This window comes from Heliconius melpomene, chromosome 16 (assembly GCF_056956725.1).
Source record: "Heliconius melpomene rosina isolate 202511_hmr_F chromosome 16, ASM5695672v1, whole genome shotgun sequence".
NCBI classification, from domain to species: Eukaryota; Metazoa; Arthropoda; class Insecta; order Lepidoptera; family Nymphalidae; genus Heliconius; species Heliconius melpomene.
In genome coordinates, this window is record NC_140404.1 from 6495522 (window position 1) to 6520963 (window position 25442).

The 25442-nt window shown below is 29.7% G+C and overlaps 2 protein-coding genes across 2 annotated transcripts; one reads left to right on the forward strand and one right to left on the reverse strand.

Moving 5' to 3' along the window:
- Positions 1-162: 162 nt before the first annotated feature.
- Setd3 (SET domain containing 3) lies at positions 163-18588 on the reverse strand. The gene is made up of 9 exons (XM_085198937.1): positions 18142-18588; positions 17830-18051; positions 17305-17393; positions 17094-17233; positions 5187-5295; positions 4218-4345; positions 2010-2209; positions 1461-1641; positions 163-960 (listed from the first exon to the last, which is right to left on the reverse strand). Exons 1-9 carry the CDS (start codon positions 18443-18445, stop codon positions 858-860), a joined length of 1476 nt encoding a protein of 491 aa, XP_085055063.1. The 5' UTR covers positions 18446-18588; the 3' UTR covers positions 163-857.
- On the forward strand, positions 10088-16945 carry LOC146530833 (uncharacterized). Its single transcript, XM_085198934.1, has 5 exons — positions 10088-10638; positions 12728-13444; positions 13901-15158; positions 15327-15905; positions 16183-16945. Exons 1-5 carry the CDS (start codon positions 10492-10494, stop codon positions 16686-16688), a joined length of 3207 nt encoding a protein of 1068 aa, XP_085055060.1. The 5' UTR covers positions 10088-10491; the 3' UTR covers positions 16689-16945.
- Positions 18589-25442: the final 6854 nt, after the last annotated feature.

Consider the following 25442-nt stretch of genomic DNA (forward strand, 5'->3'; position numbering starts at 1 on the left):
TTATTTTATAAGTAACTAAAAATATATTTATGTAATGTATATATAATTTTTTTTTACTATAATATTACACTTATCTATTTTTATCTTCGATTTGTCGTGACTTCTGTAAAAAAGGAAGAATTACTGTGCTATAATTATAAAATATAGGAAATACAAAGTCCAAATGAAAATAATCTTTTATTTTAAGAAACAATATATTGTTAAATGCACACTGCAAAATAAATCACAAGTAAAACACACACAAAAGATAATAAATAAAAAATCGATTCAAAATTCGTTGTTTGGAAAATTAAAATAACAATAACAATAAAAAGTGTATAAAAAACAGGTAAAATATTGCAATACTGTCATGATTCGTAGGTTTCATAAAGCAGATTATTTAAAAACAACACTCAGTACTTCATAAGATATTAAATAAGTTATTTGTATCTGTACCTTATTATTTACGTTATGAAAAATATTTTGTACGTATTTTCTTTTTCAAGTTCACACTGTATGTACCCCATATTGCAGCAGAGTATGCAGGGGGAACCTAGTGTTAAGTCGCTTCTTTTACCACGTAGCGTAAAATTTTCCAGACATTACGTGTTGAGTGGCAGAACTCAACGCTGTATTTTCTTATATTAAAAAAAAAACGAAAAAATAAAAATAATTCCTACTGCCGAGTGAGTGCCGAAAAATATTAAATTCTATATTTATATCTGTGTTACGTAAAATGACATAGAAAAGTATATTTCTGTTTTGACAATTGATACTTAAACGTATATTTTTGTATTTGTGATTTAGAGTCTGTGAATGATTTGAAATTAAATTAATTTAATTAAAACATCGTTCAAACAACTTCGGTTGTAATATGGTTATGGTTTGTCGGTGGGAAGCTTTTCTAATACATTCTTTAAGTACTCTATGGCATTATCTAATACTTGTACTTCACATTCCTTTAGTAGTCTTATATTATTCCTGTAAAAAAAATATAAGATATTAGTGAATGAAAAATCTTAAATTTTAAGGAGGGCGTGGATTTAATTTACCAAACTCTACCTAAGTTTGGTTTCGTGCTAGAGAAATTATCCGTCTTATAATTCTATTATCAAAACTAATAAATCTTAACTAAACAGCGTGGAATAAAAAATAATTACAAAAAAGCAAAAAAAAATCCCGACTTGTTCAAAGTTAAAATCATACAATAAATAATAACAACATAATATAAACTGCATAACCAATATTCTGTTCAGCTACTTCTTAAAATTTACCTATGCATCGAATTAATTTAATAACTTTTCTTATAAGTAAGACACCTTTAAAAGTTGACATCTAGTTTTTTTATAGAAAAGCAATTTCTATAGGCTCGCTTGTCTTTTTTAGTATACTTTTTATTTGAAAAATTGCCTTCCACAGTCAATTTGTACATATTATATATACATATTATTAATGAAAACATATTGTAGCATGATACTTACCTATGCAATGAATCGGTTTCGCCATCATTTTTCTTATAAGACGCTTTTATAAGACCACATCTAGTCAGCAGATAAGTGTATGCTTTACGATCGATGTCAGTTCCTACAACTTTAGAGCTAGCCTCATCAGATGACACTAGGTCGCTGGGCATACTAAAATTCGACCATTTTGTCAGTTCCTCTGAAAATATTACAAAATACGATTTAATAGCTTAGGTTTGATATGTAAGAAAGAAAATAAACCTTTAATAGTAATATAGTAAATGTATCTACATATATCAGAATGGTTCTATATACTTATTTTAAGTTGAAGTAACTTTAATCATAATTATAAAAATTTAGAAAAAAATCTAGTTTTTGGCAGTTTAATACATGTATTAGGCAATTATTTAGATTTTTTACTAAAAAATCTCTACCTCTCAACTTAATTGTATTTAAAGTATATAATGTCAAAAAGTAGACTAAATAATATATTTTTTGTATAGATTTTCAACAATCCTATGGCTTCTAAGAATACGCAAAGATAAAATACTTTTTAAAATAACTTACCTTGATTCATATTAAATATCCGTATAAACGCTAATAGTTCAGCGCTAACGGGATTTGAATCCGAATACAGATTGTAATGCGTCACACCAGCCAAACCAAGTTTGGTTAGCAGACCCAATTTAGCTTCTCTAAGAGCGTCACTCGAACTAACCCCTAGAGCCAGCGATAGACTGTCGTATTGATTCTGTTTACAGACGAATCTGGAATGATAAATTTATATATTAGTCTACTTATAAAGGTCAGAATTAGAATACAGGTGTTATATTTAATTTGTTAGTATTTTTTTAGATAAGTATGAAAGTATTGCATATATATTAAAAATATTTTATAAGGCTACTGGATAAATAACCTTCGAGCATAGACACCATACATTTTTTTTTACATTCTCTTTATTCTAAGTATTGTTTAAGCAATACTAGAAGTCTAAATATAAAAAAGTTTGATGACAGTTTTGGTTCTTTATTTTTTTTTATAGTTTATTTTTCAATTAAAAATTATTAATTATGCGAATCTTTTTCTTTCATATTATATATTCATTTTATAAAAACGATAAACTTCCTTTTATTTAAATTACATTAAACTAAAAAAAGAAATCCTAGTTTATCATATCTTATTTCCCTATTATAAGCATCTAAAATTAAATTTCGTACTTCGCATCTCAATCAATTATATTTTAATTATTATTTAAGGAGAACTCGAAGCGGCATATTTAATAAGCCATTAAGTTTAACACAGTAATTTATAATAGTTGAACGACTCATTACGTACTTCGTTTAACTCGATTCACATATAATTGAGCTCATTTTTTCGCAAGTGCTAGTAGTGTGTTTACGTTTGTAGTGAAATTGAGGAGTATAAAAAAATATATATACATTAGATGATTTACTCTTATCTATTCTTCAAGTAGTGGGTAATTTTGAAAAAAAAATGAAATAAATATTTATAATTATTGCTTGCATTATATTTTAGTAGATGATGGAACTTAACTTAGGAAAGTAAAAATGGTTTAATATCCCCTCGAACGGGACTCGAACGTATACTAGCTACCTTCATAACAAGTACAGAAATTATTTTTACTAAACGACTGTGATGAAGCTCAAAAAGAGGTTTACATTTTTAGCGTGTGTGTATGTCCTTTTCTTTGTTCCCTTTTAACCGATTTTTATTTAAAGATACGTCATTGGAATTGATCTAGATGGTGCAAGTATTACTAATATCGTAGGTAATTCATGCAATTTGTTAATATGCATCAGTTAAATTCATGGCAATACGTGTATGTTACTAATTATTGCAACATAATGTTAATAATTATGCAAGTAATGCATTACACACATATCTACAATTTTTATACGAAACCGAATATAAAATACATTATGCAGAAATAACGGAAGCGTCACGCTGCATTTGATCGTATAACCTTTTAAATAAAACCTTAAATTTATCTACGATCAAGTTACTCGTTACAAAAATAATTTAAATATCATTAAAAAAAAACAAGAATATCCCACTAAAAACGGCCTATCTGGCAACACTATCGTATAAGTGATGTAATTTTACATAACTGGGTTACATCACTCGTGTTATGTAAATGTTTTGTTTATTTTGAAGAATGTGCGATGTTTAATGTATATTTAGATTGTTTGCTTTTTAAAACATTTCAACAGTGTTCATATGGCACGAAGTGAAAGGTGATTCAATATTCAATTATTCATAACTTAAGGTTGTTTTAGTTTTAATTTAATCTTATAACATTTTTTTTACAAATTGTAATCTGTGATGACTGTTTTAATATTAGTACCTCAAGTTATAAATAACTTATTATCGTCCTATAGATAAAATCCTTTCGATATAATATTTTTGTACAGATTAAATAGTAGTCACAGCAACTCAATTTACACAAAAAATAGATAAAATCTCATAGTTCTTATACTTAGACAAGCTTTCATGGACTCAACATAACGTGATGATTGTGATGTTGATGATTCAATCAATGTTCAGGGGGGTTCAACTAACGTTTAGTTTTAATTACTCAGATATTTCCGGTTTGCTTATAAAATTTGAAATAACCAAGAGAAGAACAGATACTTAACTGGAACTGATATACATACTCGTATAAGTTCTTCCTACATCATTAATTATGAAAGATGGTTAAATATGTACATATTATTTTATACTAAATTATTCATAATAAAAAATAGAATTTGTTACCCATTATGCAAGAACAAATCGGCATTTGATCTTGCTCCGTAAAATATGAATATCTGCTCGCCCGGAGCGAAGTCGCGTAACGCGTAACACTCGCCACGGCCCATCTCTTTGTTATAATCTGTTGTTATCTATGCGTAGGAACATAAAATCAAGTATATTTTTTTTTTCAATTTTCACGATATATAACGCTTATAGCAGACAGATAGAGAAAACCTAATGCTAAGAAATTCCATTTCCCACTTTTCGCCAATTAGTAGAGGCATTGAGTGTTGAGTGACGAAACTCAACGCCTTCTTATCAAAGCAAAGAAAATGAAAATATTAATCAATAATAATTCATTTCCCCGAGTTGGAATCGAACCCATAACACATTTGTGCCACTGACCCATGACGGCATTTAAATATTATTTTAAATATAGTTTATTATAACATATTCAAATAACAGTTAACATTTTGAATTATAGCATTTAAAAAATCGTAGTGAAACTTTCACTGGTAAAATATGCAACATATTATTTTATTAAGTCGTTAATATCGGCGCTTTTTGTGATTATATAATTAAATTATTTTAATTGTCGAAATAAAACTGTTATTAACATTTACTATTTATTATGAAATAAAAAGTTATTTACTAATTATTATGAAATATTTTGAAAATATTAAGGCAGGTTGTCTGTCTTCTTTGAAAGGCGAACTATAATTTTACACTAAAATGTTAGTTTTCATTAAGAGATCAAATTATCACTGTGTTGTCCATTTTTCTTGTAAAAATATTACGTTAAGTGACGATAATTTCAATGTTCCAAAAAAGGTATCAAAACATTTATGTATTTTTAAAGCTTAGTTAGGTACTATCCCGCAGTTCCTAGTGTTACGACGAGAGATAGGGCGAGAAAATTAAAATAATCTATTCCCCTGCGTTGGAATCGAATCCACACCCGTCGCCTTTACAATCAGAAGTAATATTTACCTTTCCATTTTCATGATTGCACATATCCCAGAACGGTATGAAGGCGATTGTCGGTGAGTCTCCGAGGTGGATATTATTCTGCCGCGTCATTACAGTCGACACTGCCCACCTGGAAAAGAAATATATAAATTTTATTGATATTTTTTCTTACAATAACTGTTACATACTAATACATTATCATTTACATTAACTAAGTTTAGAGTAAGACAAAAATGTGAAAAAATAACATTATGGTTTACGTTTTTTTTTAATTAAGAGTATAATTGAAGACACAACTTTTGTTGTTAAAACATAACATATTAAATTTTAAATTTGGCATATTAAATATGAAAATTATCGTATTTTGTTAAACGGTACGTCTCATATAAAAGTAGGCTATATCCCGCAAACAGCAGTGTAAGCAGACGGAATCAAATATTAAGACACGCGTTCCTCATTTCCGCTGAATTCTCGAGTAATTGCGTGTTAAGTAGCGGAACTCAACACCGCGCTTTGCCTCGACACCAGAAAAAAAAAATTTCATCCGAATCCACAACCTGTCGCGTTTAGTCACATACTTGTGCCCCTGCGCCATGACTGGCCTCAAATGGAGCATAATATTTCATACATTATATCATTTTGAAAACAATGCATGTTTAAAAATATTCGAAATTAGTATAAACATTTACTTTTATTACTATAATTAAGATAATGAAAAAAATAATATATTAAAAGTTAATAGTGAATTTAAGAGAAACAGTTCCCAAATAAAAAATAAAGTAGAGTAAATAACAATATAAAGTGACAATAATAGAGCTTATTACGCATCTTCATAACAAAAGATAAAACCCACAAGAACAACCCATTGTGAACTTCTTAGCGCTTTTACTTTTCTCAGGGAAATTTATTTTACATGTAGCATTTCTATTACATAAGTACGCACTTAGGTACCTACCTACATTTTGTATAACGATATGGATGAACTGGTGGAAGGTGATGTGGTTGAGTTTTTAATTAAAAATAACTCGAACAACGAAAAATGACAACTTTTAACTGTAATTGAGATTTTTTTTTAAATTCATTTGAAATAGGTATGTAATATTTTAGTATAGATAGGTAATATTTTATTTTATTAAAATTTTAAGGATCTGTGACGCAGCCTGAGGTCGCGTGATAGTCGTGATTTGGATCCCCACTCAGAGGAATAAATTACTTTCATTTAAAAGCTCTGTTAAGGCAAAGTAATCGACAACGGAATGTTTTGACATTAAGTTCTTGTCTAGGGTAGATGGGGACAACTTTGATTTTAAAATGTTACTACAGAAAAATCATGTATTTTAAAATAATATATGTATATATATACATCATTCATATCATGTACGAAACAAGTAGAGCATTAAATTATAGTTAAATGCGATTAAATAAAAACTATTATTCAAACGGTCAATTAAGTAAAGAGGTTTTGGTCAGCTCCTAAATTATTTGGTCGGCGAATAAGCTTATTTACGAGTATATTCGTAAAAATATCTAACCTAACCTCAGTCAATTTAATCAATTTCAAATAACTAATTATTTTAGCGTATTAGATATTTTTTGGTGATTTCTAATCTGTAATAAAATAACCAAGTATTAAAAAAAATAAAACAAAAAAACTTAATTAAATACTTTTCTCAAATAAAGAAAATATTTCTAGTATAGGTATTATATTAGTAAAAACAAAATAATACAAATAAATAAATTATAATTGAAATGCGGTTAGGTTAGGTTAGAAATTCTTCGTTCATAATTCGTATGATAATATAGGAAATACAATATTCTACTAAAGTAAGTTATTACATAAAACAAGTATAGATGAATAACTTTCTAGAGAATAATTTACCGCGAGATTATAAAATACTGTAATGATAGAGAACGCCGAGTTGTATTAGTTATTTCTGCAATGTCAGATTTCATTTGGTTACGAAAATAGATGATTTGGTGTATTTTTGATTCATTTAGAAGATTTATCTCATTACTATTAAATATTTATATACATGGTGTTATTATAAGCAATAAAACATTAAAATATAATTATATATTAAAATATTTTTCAAGAATTTTCATACTAAATTTAAATTAGCTATTGTTACTTTCTAAAGTAGTTATAAAAATAAAATAAGTAAATTGTAATAGTAAACACTAATTAAATAGAAACTAATTAGGATGAAAACGCACTATAGCGGAACTTACTTAACTATACATGCAAATGCATAAAAAAAGTAAATTATTAACTAACTAATACGCATGTAGGCTAGTCGTGGCATAGGCACAAAAGTATGACTGAAAAGGCGACAGGTTGTGGGTTCGATGCCCACTCGAAGAATTGAAATATTTAATATTTTCATTTCTTCGTTGGTGTTAAGTCAAATCGCGGCGTAGCCTCCAAGATTCGACGGAAAGTGGGGAACAGAGTGTTTTAACACAACACATCCTCTGCCTACTATGCTAAAAAAAAAATCTTTATATGAAGTGACAGCTAAGGGCGATGCCTTCCACAAATAAGTGTGAACGTACGTCGTATCAAGATTTCATATTATGTAGTTAAGGCAAAAGTAAGAGTGTGAGAATAGCAAAGAATGACCCGTAGCAAAGACTCACAAGAGCATGTATTCCATTCGCAGGTTAAATGGCAAAAAGAGTAATTAATAATGAAATTAATTGTTGTTTCGCTATTTTGCCGATTGTTTTTATGTAGAGATAGAAATTTAATTATTTATTTGAACTTAAATATGTAATTAAAATTAGTATATTAATGGGTGAATATTGATTTATTTATTTAGCTTCACGCTGTATCTCACACACATAGCAGCATAGGCTGGGGGAACCTGGGAACCTAGTGCTAAGATACTATGGTCTTATTATAGCACTTTCGTTCCGCACTTTCCTCCGAATTCACGAGGCATTGCGTGTTGAGCGGCAGAACTCAACGCTTTACCTCTTTACCAGAGCGAGGAAATGAAAATATTCAATATTTCATTACTCCAAATGGGAACCCATAACCGTCGCGTTAACAGCCACACCCTTGTGCCAGCTGACCACGATGGCCTAAATCAGATCAATTTAAAGTATATTAATATATGAATATATATACCAAAGAGCGTTCTTTAGTTATTACATAAAATTTTCTTTTCTTACGTTTGAAGTTAAACTAGTTCACAGAAATTGATAATATCAACACAAATAAATCCATTTTTTAGGATTCATTGTTTAGTTTCTAACTATTCCTTGTGATTTCTCAATATTGATGCCGTCTGTTGGTTACGTAACAATTACTTAAAGAAATATAACTAGAAAAGTCTAAGAGAAACAGCGTGAAGCAAGCTGGCGTGAAAATTGTAATTCGTGGGTTATTTACCTGCCTACCAGCTTAAGGAAGTGGTTTTATAATACTTAAAAAACAAAGAGAGATAGAGAGAGATTTGTCACGTTATACTAATACACTTTTAATGAGTGTAATTCTTTACGTATCTCTACTAAATTAGGCGTAAAGAATTTGGTTATTATTATAAACTTCTTTAGTTTTTTTTATAATTTAAGTCAATTTTTATCCTATGTAGTCAGAGACCAGGGAACAAAAGAGATTTCAACATCTTTCTGAGTGCTTATTGCGAAAAAAGTATCAAAAATCTTTCTCTAGACTTAATCTAAATGAAGAAATATTTAAAAAAATATTTCACCAAATATGTGTACCTATCATAAATAATAAACAAATAATTATAAGCAATTACAGATGTAAAATAGAAGCAAACAGCAATAAACTATAGATTTGAATGACAAACTCGTACATTCCGCGTGGGAGGCGGCGCGTGCGCACATTCCGTTTCACATAATAGTATGAGCATTGATCAGCATCTTTACTGACTGAAATTATATCGTAATATAGTTATGGTGCCTTCATTAAGTTTCACCATCGACGAGAGCTCTTAGGTTGCTTCTATATGATAGATGGGTGTTGCACAAACAATACACAATATAAACAAAGTAAATGTTGAAATATTTGTCGTACATAGAATAAATATCTTTGTATTGTAAATGATTTATTAATATAATGATAATGATTTGTAAATGATAAATAAATAATTAATTGAGCCTGTCGTCGCGCAGACGCACAAGTGCCTCCAGAATTCTGTTGAAAGTGGGAAACTAAAATGTATTAATGGGAACAGAGTGTATTCATACTAAGTCGCCAGGTTTCCTCTACCTCGATCGGTATGTGCGGAATACAGATAGATAGATAGATAAAAATCTTTATTGCACACTTAAAAAGATACAATACAATAAATTCTTAAAACAAAATGCACAAAGGCGGCCTTATCACTACAAGTGATCTCTTCCAGGCAACCAAATTACGGAAGGATATAATTAAAAGTGCGGGCATAATGCGGTGCAAAGTGACGCGAAAAATAACTAAATAAATAAATAAGAAAACAAAGAAATAAAATAAATAATTAAATTATATAATATATACATACACACATACACATATATATATACACTCATACATACACATATATATACACACTTACATATACACACAAACATACACAAATTCTTATACATACACTGATTATATACGTAAAATATATAGCAAATAAATAAATAAAGGGAAAATAAATTAGCACACATTAATTACTACTCTCCATGCCAAGATAATAATTTTTGACTCTTTTTTTAAAAATGTTTATAGAGGTAGATTGCCTACAGCGTGAACCTAAATAAATAACTAAAAGCATTTAAAATGTTTGCTAGTCTAGAAACTCTCCAAGAAATTAAGACTAAATTTATAAAGCTATACAATAACTAGAATTCATCTAAAAGGGAATACAACTTCCCTTCTATAGTCAATGGTTACAAAACGTAAACCGTTCAGCAAAGGTAAGTCTGCTATGGTGCAGCCGCTCGCCACTCCTACGCATCGAACAGTCGCGCGCGAACGTATCACTCACTTTCACGTTCAAAAAAAAATAGGGGGAAACTTACGCGAGAAATCTTGAATTTTTCTCCAACAATTCATATAGTAATATAAACGGCGTCGAGTGGCTTGTGTTATCGGTTTTGTTTACAAATAAAATATGTCGAGATAGAAAAAAACGACAACGCGCCAGCAGAAGTGATTGCAGTGCTAGTGTGTTGGAAGAAAATTACTTCTTTTCTTCTTTTTCTTACTTCAACTTTTAGTCTCCGTTTTTCTTTATTAGTTTATTAGAGGCTTCAAATTCAAGTCAGTTTAAAACGAAGTGAATTGAACACAGAGTGGTCGTTAGATAAATCTGTCTAGAAGTATAATATGGGTAGTATTGTGAAGGTGACGATGCCCTTACTAAGTACGTTGGCTGCTTTGGTGATAATAGTTCATACTGCTGAAGAGAACTACGAACGAGATTATCGGGAGATAAGACGAGCCTTGGACGTGGAACCGCCGAATTACGATCAGGTAATACAGAAATATTTACATTTCATAACAAAACGTATTAAAAGTCGAAAGTGGCGACAGGTCGTGGGTTCAATTCCTACTCGAAAAATGAAATGTTAAATATTTTAAGTAAAGCGTGAGGTTAAGTTCCACCATTCAACAAACAATGCCTCCAGAATTCGGCGGAAAGTTGGGAACGGAAGTGTATTAATCCGGAATGCAGTGCCTTAAAACTACGTTCCCAGGTTCCCACTACCTGTCCTGCTACGTACGGTAGACATTGTAAAGCTAAAAAAAAACTATTCGAGCATATCATTAATTTTTGTCGTAATTAATTATCGACAAAACAAACTAAAAGTTGTAACAATATCCACCGGAACCATGGCACCAACCGTCACGCGATTCGTCGTGCGACGAGTTCGTTAATCATTGTATTGCCAGCGAAATTCATAAACCACCCAACTTTCATTAATTCTTTGCGAATATCAAGAGAAATAGTTTCTATTGAAAGCATGTTTTCATTCGAAAGAGGTGGTTTAAAGTATTTTGGTGATATTGAGTTTATAGAGGCGTAGGAGCACCAACTGTAAACGCGACAGGTTGCGGAATCGATTCCCAATTGAGGAAATGAAATATTTTATATTTTAATTTTTTCACTCTGGTATCAATGTAACATTATTCAATGTTTCAAATTCTGGGGAAAAGTTAGAAGAACGGAGAGTCTTGACTCTCTATTTCTATTTCTATTGTGCCTATCTACCTTTTATGAAGTCAAAACAAAACGTTAAAGTTTTTTTTATACTTACACAAAGAGACGATTAAATTATTATAAAGTTAAAACATTAAGACTGTATGAGCAACCTAGTTAAAAGAAGTAGGTAATTCTTACGGGATTATTACATTTTTTACATACATATGACATTGAAACTATTAAACACCACATTTGTTTATTCAGTTTCACAAATCTTCCATTCATAAAACAAGGTTTTCATTAAAAATCCTCATGAAAATTAAATAACGAAAAGGAGCCTAGTGTTAAGATACTCCGCTCATCACTTTCCGCCGAATTCTGAAAGCATTGCCTGTTGAGTCGCGGAACTCAAAGCTGTCCCAAACAGCAGAGCGAAGAAATTAAAATAATAAATATTTAATTTCCTCGAATGGGAATCGAACACACAATCTGTTGGGTTTACTGTCACTTGCTTCGCCACGCTTCCTGCGCCACGACTGGCCTCATTCATTTATTTCATTTAACTTAACTACTATTTTACTTTTACTAATAATAATTTTGTTAAAAAAAATAGCTAGTAATTTTAAAAAATCTGGTCTGTACCCTATATAGGCACTGTTCAACGATTGTAATGCGGATGCTAAAATCCAAACAAAGTTATCGCGTCTAATAACTAACCATATTAGCATAAACTCTACGTTCGCGTCACTGAAAACCAGTATCGCTTTCGACTTTCCTCGAACATTATGACATGTGTTTTGTAATAGCTTTCTTTGATGATATTACGGCGAGGGTTATGGCGTTTTTTAGATTATGCCGCTCATACATACATACATACATATATATAAATTGATTACATTCATTTCTCGTAATGACTTGTAGTTTTTGCTTGACGAATTTAGTTTGCACGTAACAAGTTGAGGCCAGTCGTGGTGCAGGAACACAAAGTGTGACTGTAAATGCGACTCGTTGTGGGTTCGGTCTCCACTCGAGAAAATGATATATTATTTAAATTTATATTTTAATGTCTTCGCTCTGGTGTCTAGGCGAAGCGCGGCGTTGAGTTTCGCCACTCAACACGTAATACGTTTAAAACTCACAAACGTCTCGTTACAGTCACACCCTTATGCCGCTGCGCCACGACCACCTCAACTAAATGTGTGTCAAAATAGATAAATGATTTATTTGTTATAAATGAGTAAATATTTTTGTAATTTTATAGTGATCTTGTTACAAAAAATCGAGTAGTACAAAACATGAAACCACACGTTTAATATTTAATATTTTAATGAAACCATATGCTATGTACTTAATGTTAATAATAATTATATATTTTAGTAATTTCGATCGAAGATTAAATGCATTCATATGAAATTTCAGTCCTGGAGAGCCGTTGATGTTCAACCAGTAATAAGCCAAACTATACCACAAAATCAAGAGGGATGGAGTGATGACCAACCAATCCGACGAAGGAGACGTAAGCGAAAACGACGACCACAATTTTCCATTCAAGACGAAGAGCAATCCCCGGACACTTATATATTAAAAAATGACTCTCCAGTTCTTCAAGAAGACAATGTGGAAATAACAGAAAGGCATAGGAAGAAAATCAATGATCAAGACGAGGAAGGATATAATCGACCTGGTTATAGAAATGGACAGAGTAAGATGAAACCATTACGAAGAAGAGGTCAAAGAAGAAGGAGACCGCTAGTGGTAGACACGTGGCCAGAGTTAAGCGAATTTAATAGGCAACAGCAAGACCAAACCTTCAACGAAGAAAAAAATGAGAACTACAAATCACGAGACGATAATGAATATACAATTCTAAATATTAATAACGAAAAAGGCTTAGAGGTTGCGCCAGAAAATCCAAATATTTATTCCAATGAACAGTATTACGACGAGAAATCTATTTTAGTAAGCACAAGCGACGATATGTTACATAATGGTAATGTTTCACCTAAAGATAGGTCTTTATCTGAATTTTCGTCGGAACTGGTTCAGCCGGCGCAAAGTTCTAATGCAATAATTAATACAGCTAATAAGATAAACGATAAGACGATTCGTATTCCTAATGAAATAAATAAGCCACAGGTAATGAGTAATTTTCTTTTATTTAAGTTATTCTAAATATAAAACAATAAATTATTAATTATTTTTAATAATATTGTATAAGAATATAAACAAATACAATATAACATGTTTACAATGTTTAGTTATTATTTCTTATAACTTAAATGTGTAAGGAACTGGAATATATAAAAGTTATATTAGAAGATGAATATACTCTGAAAAGGTGAATTGATTAATTTAAAATCTGATTAACTCTATGATTAATTTGTAATGTACTAATTACCAATGATTTACTTCTACTGATTACTGATTGCCAGTTGTGTATGTAATTGCTAATGCTTCGTTAAATATTTTAATAATAAAAGTGTATAGCCCTAAATATTTAATATTTTTTAAATAACAATAAATAAAATTAACAGCTTAATGAATAAATTTATATAGATATGCTTAAAAAATAATCATACTTTGTCGTTTCAGGAAAGAGAACCATTAGATCCACGTACATTGAAAGCATTATTGAAAAAATCTAACGGTAAAAGTTTAAGCGAAATATTACAACAAAATAATTTGTCCCTATCAGATTTACTCAATGGGAAAGCAAAGGCTTTATCTATCCTTCAAGCTGATGAAGAAACTGACGTTAATGATTTTAGTCAGCTTAAATTAGAAAATAATTTATCAACGACTAATGTGCCGGTGGAAAATATTCCAAAAATTATCATTGAGGATCACAAAGAAGATGCAGAAATAAATGACTGTGATACGACGGAATTTAATATAAATGATAACCATAATGCAAGTGGAGTTACGGAACATAAAAAGCAAAATGATCTTGAAAATTCTACGACAAATGAAAATACACCCAAAGGTTATTTGAGACATCGTTTTCCAATTGGTAGTCGACGCAGATTACGCATGCGGCCCAAAACTAATAGTACTATTCAAAGACAGAATAATAGGGATATTATAAACTTAACATCAATAAAATATAAGAACAGTAGACATATTAATAAATCTAAAGAATGGAAAGAAGTTTTGACAACAATGATGAAAAAGAGACCATCAACCACAGAGGTCACAAAACTTGAATCTAAGTCTGATGACAATAAAATAACAACAACAACTTTTACAATTGAAGAAACAACTACTGAAGAATTATTTGAGACAACCACTGACCCATCAGTATTATTAATGAATACAGAGGCTACATTTTATGAAGAAAACGATAATATGGAAAGTGATAACACTGCTGATTCCAGTAGCTCATATATCAATTCGAATATTTCTTCACCAGTAGTTGAACCTCATAAGGAAACTATAACAGACAAAATACCGCCAGCAAAACCAAAATTATCACTTCTTTTAAGGCCTTTAGTCAATTCATCGGAACTAAGAAGACAAGCTTACAGCAATCGTTTAAAAAGGAAAAGGATGAAACAAAAGGATGTAAATATAGAAGAACATGCAATTAAAAATATTTTTAGTACAGCAAATTTTGTTTCTGCTTCGGAATTTATTGAAAAAGCTCAAACAAAAGCGACCAACGCGGTTACTGACGCATACACAACATTGGAGGATTTTATGACAACTGAACCAGTTCAGATTACTCGTGTACAATCTACAAAAAAATCTATGAAAACTGCGAAAGCTACGCGCCCTACAACGGAGAGTGTGCCAATTACTACACAAGACTCTGCAAAATATGAAATTGAAGAAATACTAAGCGATAGTATAAGTAAGTTGCATTAGTATTATTGAAAGTAATAAACAAAATATCAGAAAAAGAGAAAGGTTCATAAATATAGATTATTCAATGATTTAAAAAATAGATTGAAATATTATTATAAAATATTCTAGGTATTTTATAAAATTGCAATAATGAGTAATATTTCTTTTATTTCAGCAAGTGCTAGACTTTCTAAAATCCTCAAAGAAAGAAATATGACATTAAATGAGTTATTCGAACACAGAGAAAGAGGATCCAGCCACGTACATTTAGCGGATATATTTCATAACGCGTCAAAAGAGCCAAATCCACCAGAACCATTTTTATCTAAATCACTTATAGAACCAATATCAAGAGAGATATATCCATTAAGAGCTCTCTTAGATGCTAATTTACACGATTCTAAAACTACAACAATTGATACTAATTCAGTATCAACCAATAATTTAAATAACAATAATCTAAATATTCCTGTTGTAATGGATTTTGGCAATAATGTTAATGAAAATGGAGAGAATATGGGAATAATTTCGTTATTTAATAATTTTACCAAAATAAATAATGAAATGAATGTCCAAGATAATAATATGAATGACGACAACGAGAAGTCAGATAGTATTAATGAGGATGAAATAGGAACATCAAGGGAAAGTCGAATTTTAAGTTCTGAAAAAGATGCAATTAGTTGGAATGATTTAATAACCTTGATGCAAAAAAATCATGAAAACAAAAATGATGTAAAAATTGAGACTGATAGTAAGTATAAATATAACCATTTTATATAAAAATCAGCTTCATGGTGCACAAAGCAGTAGGTAGACGGTCAATAGAGTTATGACACTCCCATTTCCACTTTCTGCCAAATTTTTCAAAGCAGTGCGGATTGAGTGACTCAATGCCAATCTTTTACATTGGTGCCAGAGCAAAGAAATGAAAATATTAATAAATAATAATTCATTCCCTCGAGTGGGGATCAAACCTATAACCATTGTGTTACTAAACATAAGAATCTTATACATTTTTGTTTTTACAGATTCACCTACATATGAAAACCTTAAAAATATAAAATTAGATGAAGATGTTGAAGGAAATAGCTTAATGGTATTAGAGGACTTGCAAAATTTGAAGAACTTCGATACCATACCAACATCAGATGAGTTATTGGAAATAAAACTATATGAAAATAGTGAATTTTCCACACAAAACACAATAGATCCTTCATTTAGCACAACAACAAAATCCGTTACCGTTGCCACAGTGACTATCATCGGTTTAGCATTAATACTGTTTTTATTAACATATGGAATTCTAAAATGGAAACAACAAAGCAAAGTATATCATAATAAGCATAACAAAGAGGATGATTATATACCAAGCCCCGTGTTTGAAAATAGAAAAGGCCAAAAAATGAATAGTAGCACCCGTAGTAAAAGTCCAATGCTCTCATCAAACATATATGCAATAGATTCTTTGGATACTCATGCAGGGAATGAATCTCCAGAATATATGTGGGATTCATTGAGAAAGCCATTTCAGTAGATAAGTAAAGCATTTTTATTATAATTAAGTGTGGACTGAATTTAAGTTTAGTTTTATTTATTCTTTATAATATGGAAATTGGACACATATAAATTTTTTAATTATTGCCTGGTAAAAAACTATGGAAAATAGAAAAATAATTGTAACCTATTATTCTTCAGTATTATGTGGCATGTGCAATAAAATTGTATTATGTTTTATATTATACTTTTTGTATATTTTAGTAAATAATTTTTAATAAATACTTTTTAAAGTTTTGTTTTTTTTTTAATGATATGTCCAAATATTTAATGAAAATACATAAATAATGAATTGAACCCACAACCATCTTGTTTACAGTCACACACTTAGCCACAATGGCCTATGAATTTTAAGCAATAACAATAATAATAATAATACAATCACCTGTAATTTTCAAAAGTGAATATTTCTTGTAAATTTTTGAGAACTGGTATATTTGAAGTGTATATTTTATGATAAAAGTGTGCATATTGTCTTGCAATACTTCTGTAAAGTTTTAATGATGGCTCAAATACAGGTGAAGGCTGCAATAAAATAATCATATTTAATGACAAGTAATAATTATAATTAATATATTGGTCAAAGAATTACTTACCCGGAGTTCTGATAATTCATCAGAAGTGAAATAAAGTATGGTAGAATATTTCTCAGGCAAAATATCAATGTAAGATTTCCAAAATGAATCTGAAATTTGAACAAAAAATACAATTAATAGTGTTAAAAGAGTCTGACTGTAAATGTAATTTTATTTTCATTCAGGGGAATAAATTATTTTTATTTTTCTTACTCTGGGAAAGATGATATAATATCTCAAAAATTGAATGCTGAATTAAATTTTAACACTTCCCTTTTGGCTACTTTGTTATATATAGTATACAGATGAAGCAAAAAAAGTAAAAATAATTTAAAAACAAATATTTATACAAAATATTTAAAAAATCACAATATAAACAATTTCAAATTAATCTAACAACCTTTTTAATCAGTTTTGTTTAAGATAACTACTTTAACCCATATGTAGTGGGGCAGATAAAGAAAATCTACATCACATATAGTCATGCTCAATTATTGCTACACTAATATATTTTATGGTTTAAAATTAATAAAATGACAAACACACCTGGATTACACTTCTCATACAAAAGAAATAATGCTAAAGTAATATTTGGCATATTTTGTAATAGTGGATCAACATTGATAAATGTTGACAAATCTGATTCTTTTGCATTTTTCTCACTCATCATTACTTTGTTTGGCACTGTTAGGATAAGTGACCCTTCATCAAATTTTCTTGTTGCTTTTAAACCAAGTTCATAGCCTTCAAAATCTGATATTTCAATACCTAAAATTTTATACAAAAATATATTGATATCAAATAATTTATAAGAAAATAATTGTTTTAATTTTTTTTATTATATTTTATATATGTTACCTTCAAATTCTGCTCCATTATCGTTTAACCAGTTAACGAATTTTTCTAAATTTAATTTTCTTTGACGTTGTTCACTTTTAATTAATGGGGTCTCAATATTAATAATTTCTTTTATTAATTCGTCTATCTCCAAATGATGTTCCCAGCTTCTCGTAGATGTGCCAGTGGCTTGAAAAATAGTAGTTAATTTAAGTACTTTATCCACTAAAACAGCTAATTCTTTTCGTTTTTGTAGTATAAATTTATTTCCCACTTTCACATTTCGTTTTTTAGAATTTTGCTTAGATTGTAGTTTACGTCCCATTTTTTACAATATTAGCACTTGCAGCGTTTATTTCATGAAAATACAGTTATAAGTTATCTAAATCTAAAACGTGGGAACATGAATAAAACTAAAAATAGGAATCTAAATGTTTGAAAATCGACACTTCACACGTCCCAATGACAGTTGACATATAACAAGTCCAATGTTGACGTTGACATTAGACAGTCACAGATTAAATTTATTTATTTTTTTAACACAAATACGATTACTACCTACCGTACTAACAAATTTCAATTTTAAGAACAGTAGTTACGGTACCTCACCGTAAATACCAGTTATTTAATAAATTTAAAATTATATATGTATTAATTTGAAATATAAATGTTGAGATATTTCGACTAAATATTATAAGAAATCAAGCTATGACGCTAGTTTGTTTTAATGTAGCTTGTGGTTATCAACTAGTTTCTGTATTTTAAAGTTTTTATATTTTAACGTTTTCATCCGTGACGTGTTGACTATTAATAATCGATTTAGAGTGACTTAGGCAACCAAAACATTATATTCTTTTCCACAAAACTCTACAGATTAAACTATTATATATGTTTTTACATACGCTACTAAATAATTATCATTTATTTTGAAGACTACGTATCAAAGATATATAATGTAAATAAATTAAATATTTGCATAATTCAACAATCATATGTCACATATTGATTTACTGCTGTACATTGCCTAGCACACCCACGAGTTTAAGGCACATTCTTCACGCCTAAGGTCACAGTGTTGTATGGCATCTAAATTGTTATCTGGCAATGGCAATGGTGCACTTGGCAGGCGCATAGTCAGTTCCACGAAAAGTTATTTGAATTCGCCCCAATTCTCGCCCGAAGTATTGCCCTCTAAATTACACACTGTTTATCACGGGTGACTGAAAAGTAATGAAATCTATGTTCTTAAATAATATATTCTCATATCAACCCTTCGGCTGTGACGTATTGAAAATGTAATGACATTTTTATTAGTAGAATTTTAAACTATAAAAACCACAATCGAACTTTAATTCACTGTGTAAGTTTTAGTAAACATTATATAAGTATATCATCTAAAAAGGACTTATAAAAAAAGTCAGGCTGTGTTACATGTTGCTATCATTTACCAATAAATAAATCATTTTCATGTTGTATCTATACTGCAGAAAGCAGGGTAGGCAGAGGGAATGTTAAGACACTTCGTTCCCCATTTTTCCGCCGAATTCTGGAGGCATTGCTATCGTTTACAAGTACATATACATAACAAAGATTTTTTTAGTAACATTTGTATTATTGTTGTATAACATGACGAAATATAACTTAGGTATACACTAGTTACACAGTAAGGATATATAGGTGAAAATAATATAAAATACCTCGAATCTTCTATAATATACCTCGTATATTTTATACATATTTTCCTAGAAGTTTATAGTAGGTAATTGTAAATTATCCATACAATTTCTGTACATCATAAATATTTCAGTGATCTCTTATATTCTTTATTTGCTGTCGACTATAGTAAATAAATTTACATCAAGTTTTTTTAAAACTTTTTTGTTTATTTTTGTAACAATAAAAAGGTTTTTATATAGGCTATTGCTGTAATTATTTTTTATTCATCACGGATAGGTGTTTTAAAAAGAATAGCAATATTAATTAGGTACGTATGGTAAAAAGTGAGCCGTCTCAAACTTAAGATTATATCAATTTTTGGGATAGACAGAGGGAGCCTAGTATTAAGACATTAAACTCACCACTTTCCGCTGAATTCTGGGGTGTCGGAACTTAATGCCGCGCTTTGACTCAACACCAGACCGAAGAAATGAAAATATTCAATATTTCATTTCCTCGAGTTTCTGCTTTAACTAATAAATATATATTTCCCCCCCTTGCCTTATGTACTAGGAATTTGTATTTATATTAATCATACAAGGAAAAACATAAAATTATTTAAATGTTTAAGTTTTAATCGAAAAATTTAATTCTAATGAAAAGTTATATTTTTAGTAGTCACTGTAAACCATTTTTTAAATTAATGTTAACTTAGTAAGAAATACCAATATATATCTTGTAATGTCGAAAAAATGTAAAATTGTCTAAAAACTATGTTTATTTAAACCTATCAATACAGGTAATTAAAAAATGTTGTGTCAGCTGTATAAAATCGCAAGCATGTAATTGTAGGAATGTAAAAAAACATAACGATACAATAAAAAAAAAAATAGCGCATCCGCTTCATAATTTCGAGACCGCTCTCTGTATGATTTAATTTCTGCCATTTACGCAGAAAATAACTACAATTGAGTATCACATTTGCCTTAAATGTCAGCCAGCGTAAATATAATGACAGGTTTTAAGTTAAAATGAACAGCTGCGTAAGCGCAAAGTAGAAATTAGTTCCTCTCTAATACAAATTCCTTAGCGACACGCCTTTCATTATGAAGTCAGCGCAAGCCTAGGTTTAGCCATAGAGAATCTAAATCGCATGCTATGTAATTTATTTATTTTATATTAGAAATACATGTAAATATATTAATTAAATATGTATTAAATGAAAATATTTAATTAATTATAAATATTATAATTGTATTGTATGTGAAATTTAACACAAGTAAATTTAGTTGTATTAAGAACATTGGTACTGGTTACTGGTATTGTGGAACATAACGCCGCGCTTTGCTTGCTTTTCGATACCAGAGAGAAGATATGGCAATATTAAATATTTCATTTCCTCGACTGGGAGTCGAACTCACAACTTGTCGCGTTCAGAGTGACCCGCTTGTGCCCCTGCACCAAGACTGGCCTTAAAATTAGTTTATAGAAATTATAAATATTTAATGTTAATAAATTAATACAATAACTTAAGAAAATAAATCTGTTGGAAGCTTATCGGTAGGAATTCTTAAAATTTTCCGCCTTGCAATAGTAATTTTAAAGCGATTGAGTAGATAAGCTTTTTTCTTAGCTTCACGCTGTATCCCGCACATAGTATGGTAGGCTAATGTTGAGACACTCTGTTCTTCATTTTCCATTAAATTCTGGAGTCATTGCATGTTGAGTGAGGTGGTACTCGACGCTTTGTCTCTACCAGAGCGAGGAAATGAAAATTTCAAATATTTTCCTTGCGCGAGTGACCACGTCAACTTTTTTATGTGGGACAAAAATCTCAACTTATTAAAATAAAATAAATAGTTTAAAGCTTAGATATACTATGCGAAGGTTTCTCCGTCACTTACCATAATACCGTTCAACATTTAAGCTGATTGAGAATTCTATTAAAGGCTATGAGCTCAGCCGTCGTGGAATATATTAGCGATGCGTGAACTTTATGCTAAGCTCCGAGACTAGTTTAACACGCAGCGACTGGTTCTTTCGATATGTATGTTTTGCTGTTACGTGTCGATATACTCGTATTCGTGATCTGTCCACTGTTTTTTCGATATTTTCATTTTTTTTTATCAGCTTCACGCTGTATCCCGCATACAGCAGGCTAGCTGGAGATAAACTAGCGATAACTCCGTTCCCCGTCTTCCGCTGGAGGCATTGTGTGTTGAGTGTTGTTGAGTGGCAGAACTCAACGTCTCTCTTCGCTTCTTTACCAGAGAGAAATAATGAAATTGAAAATATTTATTTCAATAAATATTTCATTTCTTTGAGTGGAGATTGAACCCAAAACCATTCGTGTTTAAAATAAAGTATAGAATTTCAGCTTAATGAGCTTTTACGACAAAATGTATGAAACAAGAAAATAATTTATACTTTTACAGTAAATTCCAAAACAAAATTTACCTAGGAGGCCGTTATGATATAAACTCTTTAGTAACTATTCCAAAAAAAATGTAGAAAATCAATATATTCAGATAGCTTTTGTATATTATCAACCAGATATTTAAACTGAAAAAAAATTATTTTATTAACAAAAAAAAACTTAATATTTAAAAAAAAGCAGTGTGTAAAGTGATAATACATATTATTATAATTGTATTATGTATGCAATATAGAAAAAATAAGTTCAACTAAAGTTGTCGCACGCGAAGTTCTTTCTGCGTCCTCAAACTTTAAAGTATTTAGTTTAACATTTCCTTTTTCAGTTCATTATTTCAAAGTAGTCGGAGTTTTGTTTTATAATTATGTTTATTTGACACTTTTTATCCTCTTGACCTGTTGACTTGCTTTTATTTGATACTCACATTGCTGCAGTAAGAAAAAAAGTTACCGCCTCCTTCTCTTCTTGTTCACTGCCACAAATATGGCTAATTTGACCGCCGTTCAGGCTGTAGGGCGTGTGAAACAAATGGATATACATATATCTAACATATAAAATAAACCGGCTTCTAATGGATGTGTGACTAGATCTTTCGAATAATTGAACGGATTTTATTGTGATTCTGATTAAAACACTTCATTAGAAAAGAAGGTATGTCCAATATATAGGAATTATTTTTGTGTACTTAAAGCAGACGAGGTTGCGAGCAAAACACTGGTATAAAAAACTTACATACACTCAAAAAACATTACCCTCCTTCCACCATTGTCGGGTAGTAAAAACTGTAGTTAAACTACTCATTGGTTTATTACTCATAGTTTACAATTTAAATAAAAATAGTAGGTATAACTAAGTAGACTGTACTTAGTGCTGATACGATAGACGATACTTATGAATACCCTAGAACTGAGTAAATATACAACTTTAAAATATTACTTAAGCCTTTGAAATTAATCCGCGATTTAACTATGTTAAAAACCTAAAACATCAGAATAATATAACAAATTACAAACAATAATGTTTAAAAAAAAAGAAGATTGATATCTAAAGGCACACTAAATACTAACTTAATATACTTAACTAAATACTAAGCTTGTAACTTGCAAGTTTCATAATTATGGAAAGCCGTTTTCATAATTAAAACAAAGTTTTCACAATTACAGATTTAAAAAAACCTCCGTTATCGTTAAAATGGCGATATTATCCAAATATCATCTCTAGCACATATTGGTATTTTTTAAATAATAAAAAGATACACATTACCTATTATTATAATAAAAAGTTTTAAATATTATGATTATTTGATTATAAAATATAACGTTTTACTGAAAAGGCATAAAAACTCTATTTGATTTTCAGGCAAAAACATATTCATAGTACGTCACTAGTGACGTGAAATGACGTTGTATATTATGTGCAATAAGAGACGGTTAAGTATAGTGGTAAAGTATCGATATCGATATTTTGCTTAGTAAGTAATTTATTGAAACATACGGTATTGTGGGCATTTTGTATGTTAATGATAAATGATATTAGTTATACCTAATTTATCATTAAATTAATATATAATCAGCGTATTAGACATTGCGTGTACGATATCTATATCCGTCGTATAGTTTTAAGTTATTAAATAATTTGATAACGTAAGTTATATAGAAATAAACAAATCTATGTTAATTTTTACAGGACTTGTCGTTCTGGTATTATGACGAAATGTAGAAAGCTTAAAAATATATTATATCAACAATTACAACAAGAAATTAATTTAAATCCATCAATTCACCTACCCACCATTTGATAAATAAATAATATATTTTTAAAAAAAGCTACGTAAGCTTGACTTACGTTCTCATTCTAAATATTTGGCCCGAAACTACATTATGTTCGATCATCGATAAATTTGTTTCGTTGATTTGGAAACACTAGACACATGTAAGAGTCGAATCACCCATTCAATTACGAGGCATTACATCACCGAAGGCTTGAGTCACGGCCGCAACCTGTTGACTACAATCCTAGTCCTTTTGGTCCGTGGGTAGGATCCTTTTAGTCATCACAAATGTATATTAAGTCATAGTAACCGCATCATTGTAAACAATCATTTGAATAACAAGCCTCCTTGAATTGTATAAAATGTAGGTATTTCATTTCGTCCTCTACGATGACATTAGGTCAAATGATGTAGGAATATCATGTGTGGTTTTAGTTCTAACATATTGGTGGCATATATGTAGATTTAAATTAAAACTAAAGTTGCTTTAATAGACATGTCGACTTCTGAAATCTAATTTAATTCTTTTCTAAAGTTTCTTCTCTTTTTTTTATAAACTTAGTGTGAAATACCATGTCTAATGTATTCACTGAATAGTTCTGACTTTGAATCTAGTAAAAATTAATTATTTTTTAACTTTAAAGTAGTATTTGTGTGACTAACACTTCCAAAGCGACGCGCGACGACCAAATATTAGAAGAGGTAAAACGGCTTTCAAAGGATTGCTTTTCACGACATTGAACATAGACTTGGATCACCATCTATTAAAACGTGTATGAAAAATAAATAGCAAATTAGAATTTAAATTTTTCAAATATGTCATTTTAATTTTTATTTCTTTATTGCATTTAACAATTTCACGTATTTACAAAATTCATGGAAGCCTTTCGAACCGTCAAATAGGGAATGGATCTTATATGTGATTTTACTCTCTTTAGTTTGAGCTTTATGAGAAAAAGCTTTTTTCATAAAAATCTAATATATATTTATATTACGTACAATCTACCTTTAACTTAAAATAATTAAATTCTTATGTAAATCACAAAAACCTATAAAACGGATTTATTTTAACCTTTACCATCATCATTAGCATGTATTTTTATATAGAAAAAAGGAAAGATATAATAGTTAAGTAGCTTATATATTTTTAATTTTTATTGATAGCTATTTAAGTGGTTATAAGAATAAAAGGCTAGTAGTAACTGCTTAGTGTCGTCTTTCATTCATTTTAAATGCCAAGGTTGGATTTAAAATCCCCTATGTATAAAGTTTTGTTAATAATAATCGCATTAAAGCTGTTGAAAGTAAAGTTTCATTAAATTTTATAGTTTTGTTATTTTGCCTTAAGTTGAATATCAGTAATATTCGTTTCATCAGAATCGAGTCATCTCGATTTTTCGAATTTATTCAAAGGTTTATTAATATATATGTAATTAGATATATTGTAAGCAAATGGAAAGC

Excerpts from the sequence above, each read along its gene's own strand:
- LOC146530833 (XM_085198934.1), top strand. The coding sequence starts at position 10,492 with ATGGGTAGTATTGTGAAGGTGACGATGCCCTTACTAAGTACGTTGGCT. Across the intron at positions 10,639-12,727 it reads AACCGCCGAATTACGATCAG|TCCTGGAGAGCCGTTGATGT; the intron begins GTAATACAGAAA and ends ATGAAATTTCAG. Across the intron at positions 13,445-13,900 it reads ATGAAATAAATAAGCCACAG|GAAAGAGAACCATTAGATCC; the intron begins GTAATGAGTAAT and ends TTGTCGTTTCAG.
- Setd3 (XM_085198937.1), bottom strand. The coding sequence starts at position 18,445 with ATGGGACGTAAACTACAATCTAAGCAAAATTCTAAAAAACGAAATGTG. Across the intron at positions 4,346-5,186 it reads GCAATCATGAAAATGGAAAG|ATAACAACAGATTATAACAA; the intron begins GTAAATATTACT and ends TCCTACGCATAG. Across the intron at positions 961-1,460 it reads GAAACCGATTCATTGCATAG|GAATAATATAAGACTACTAA; the intron begins GTAAGTATCATG and ends TTTTTTTTACAG.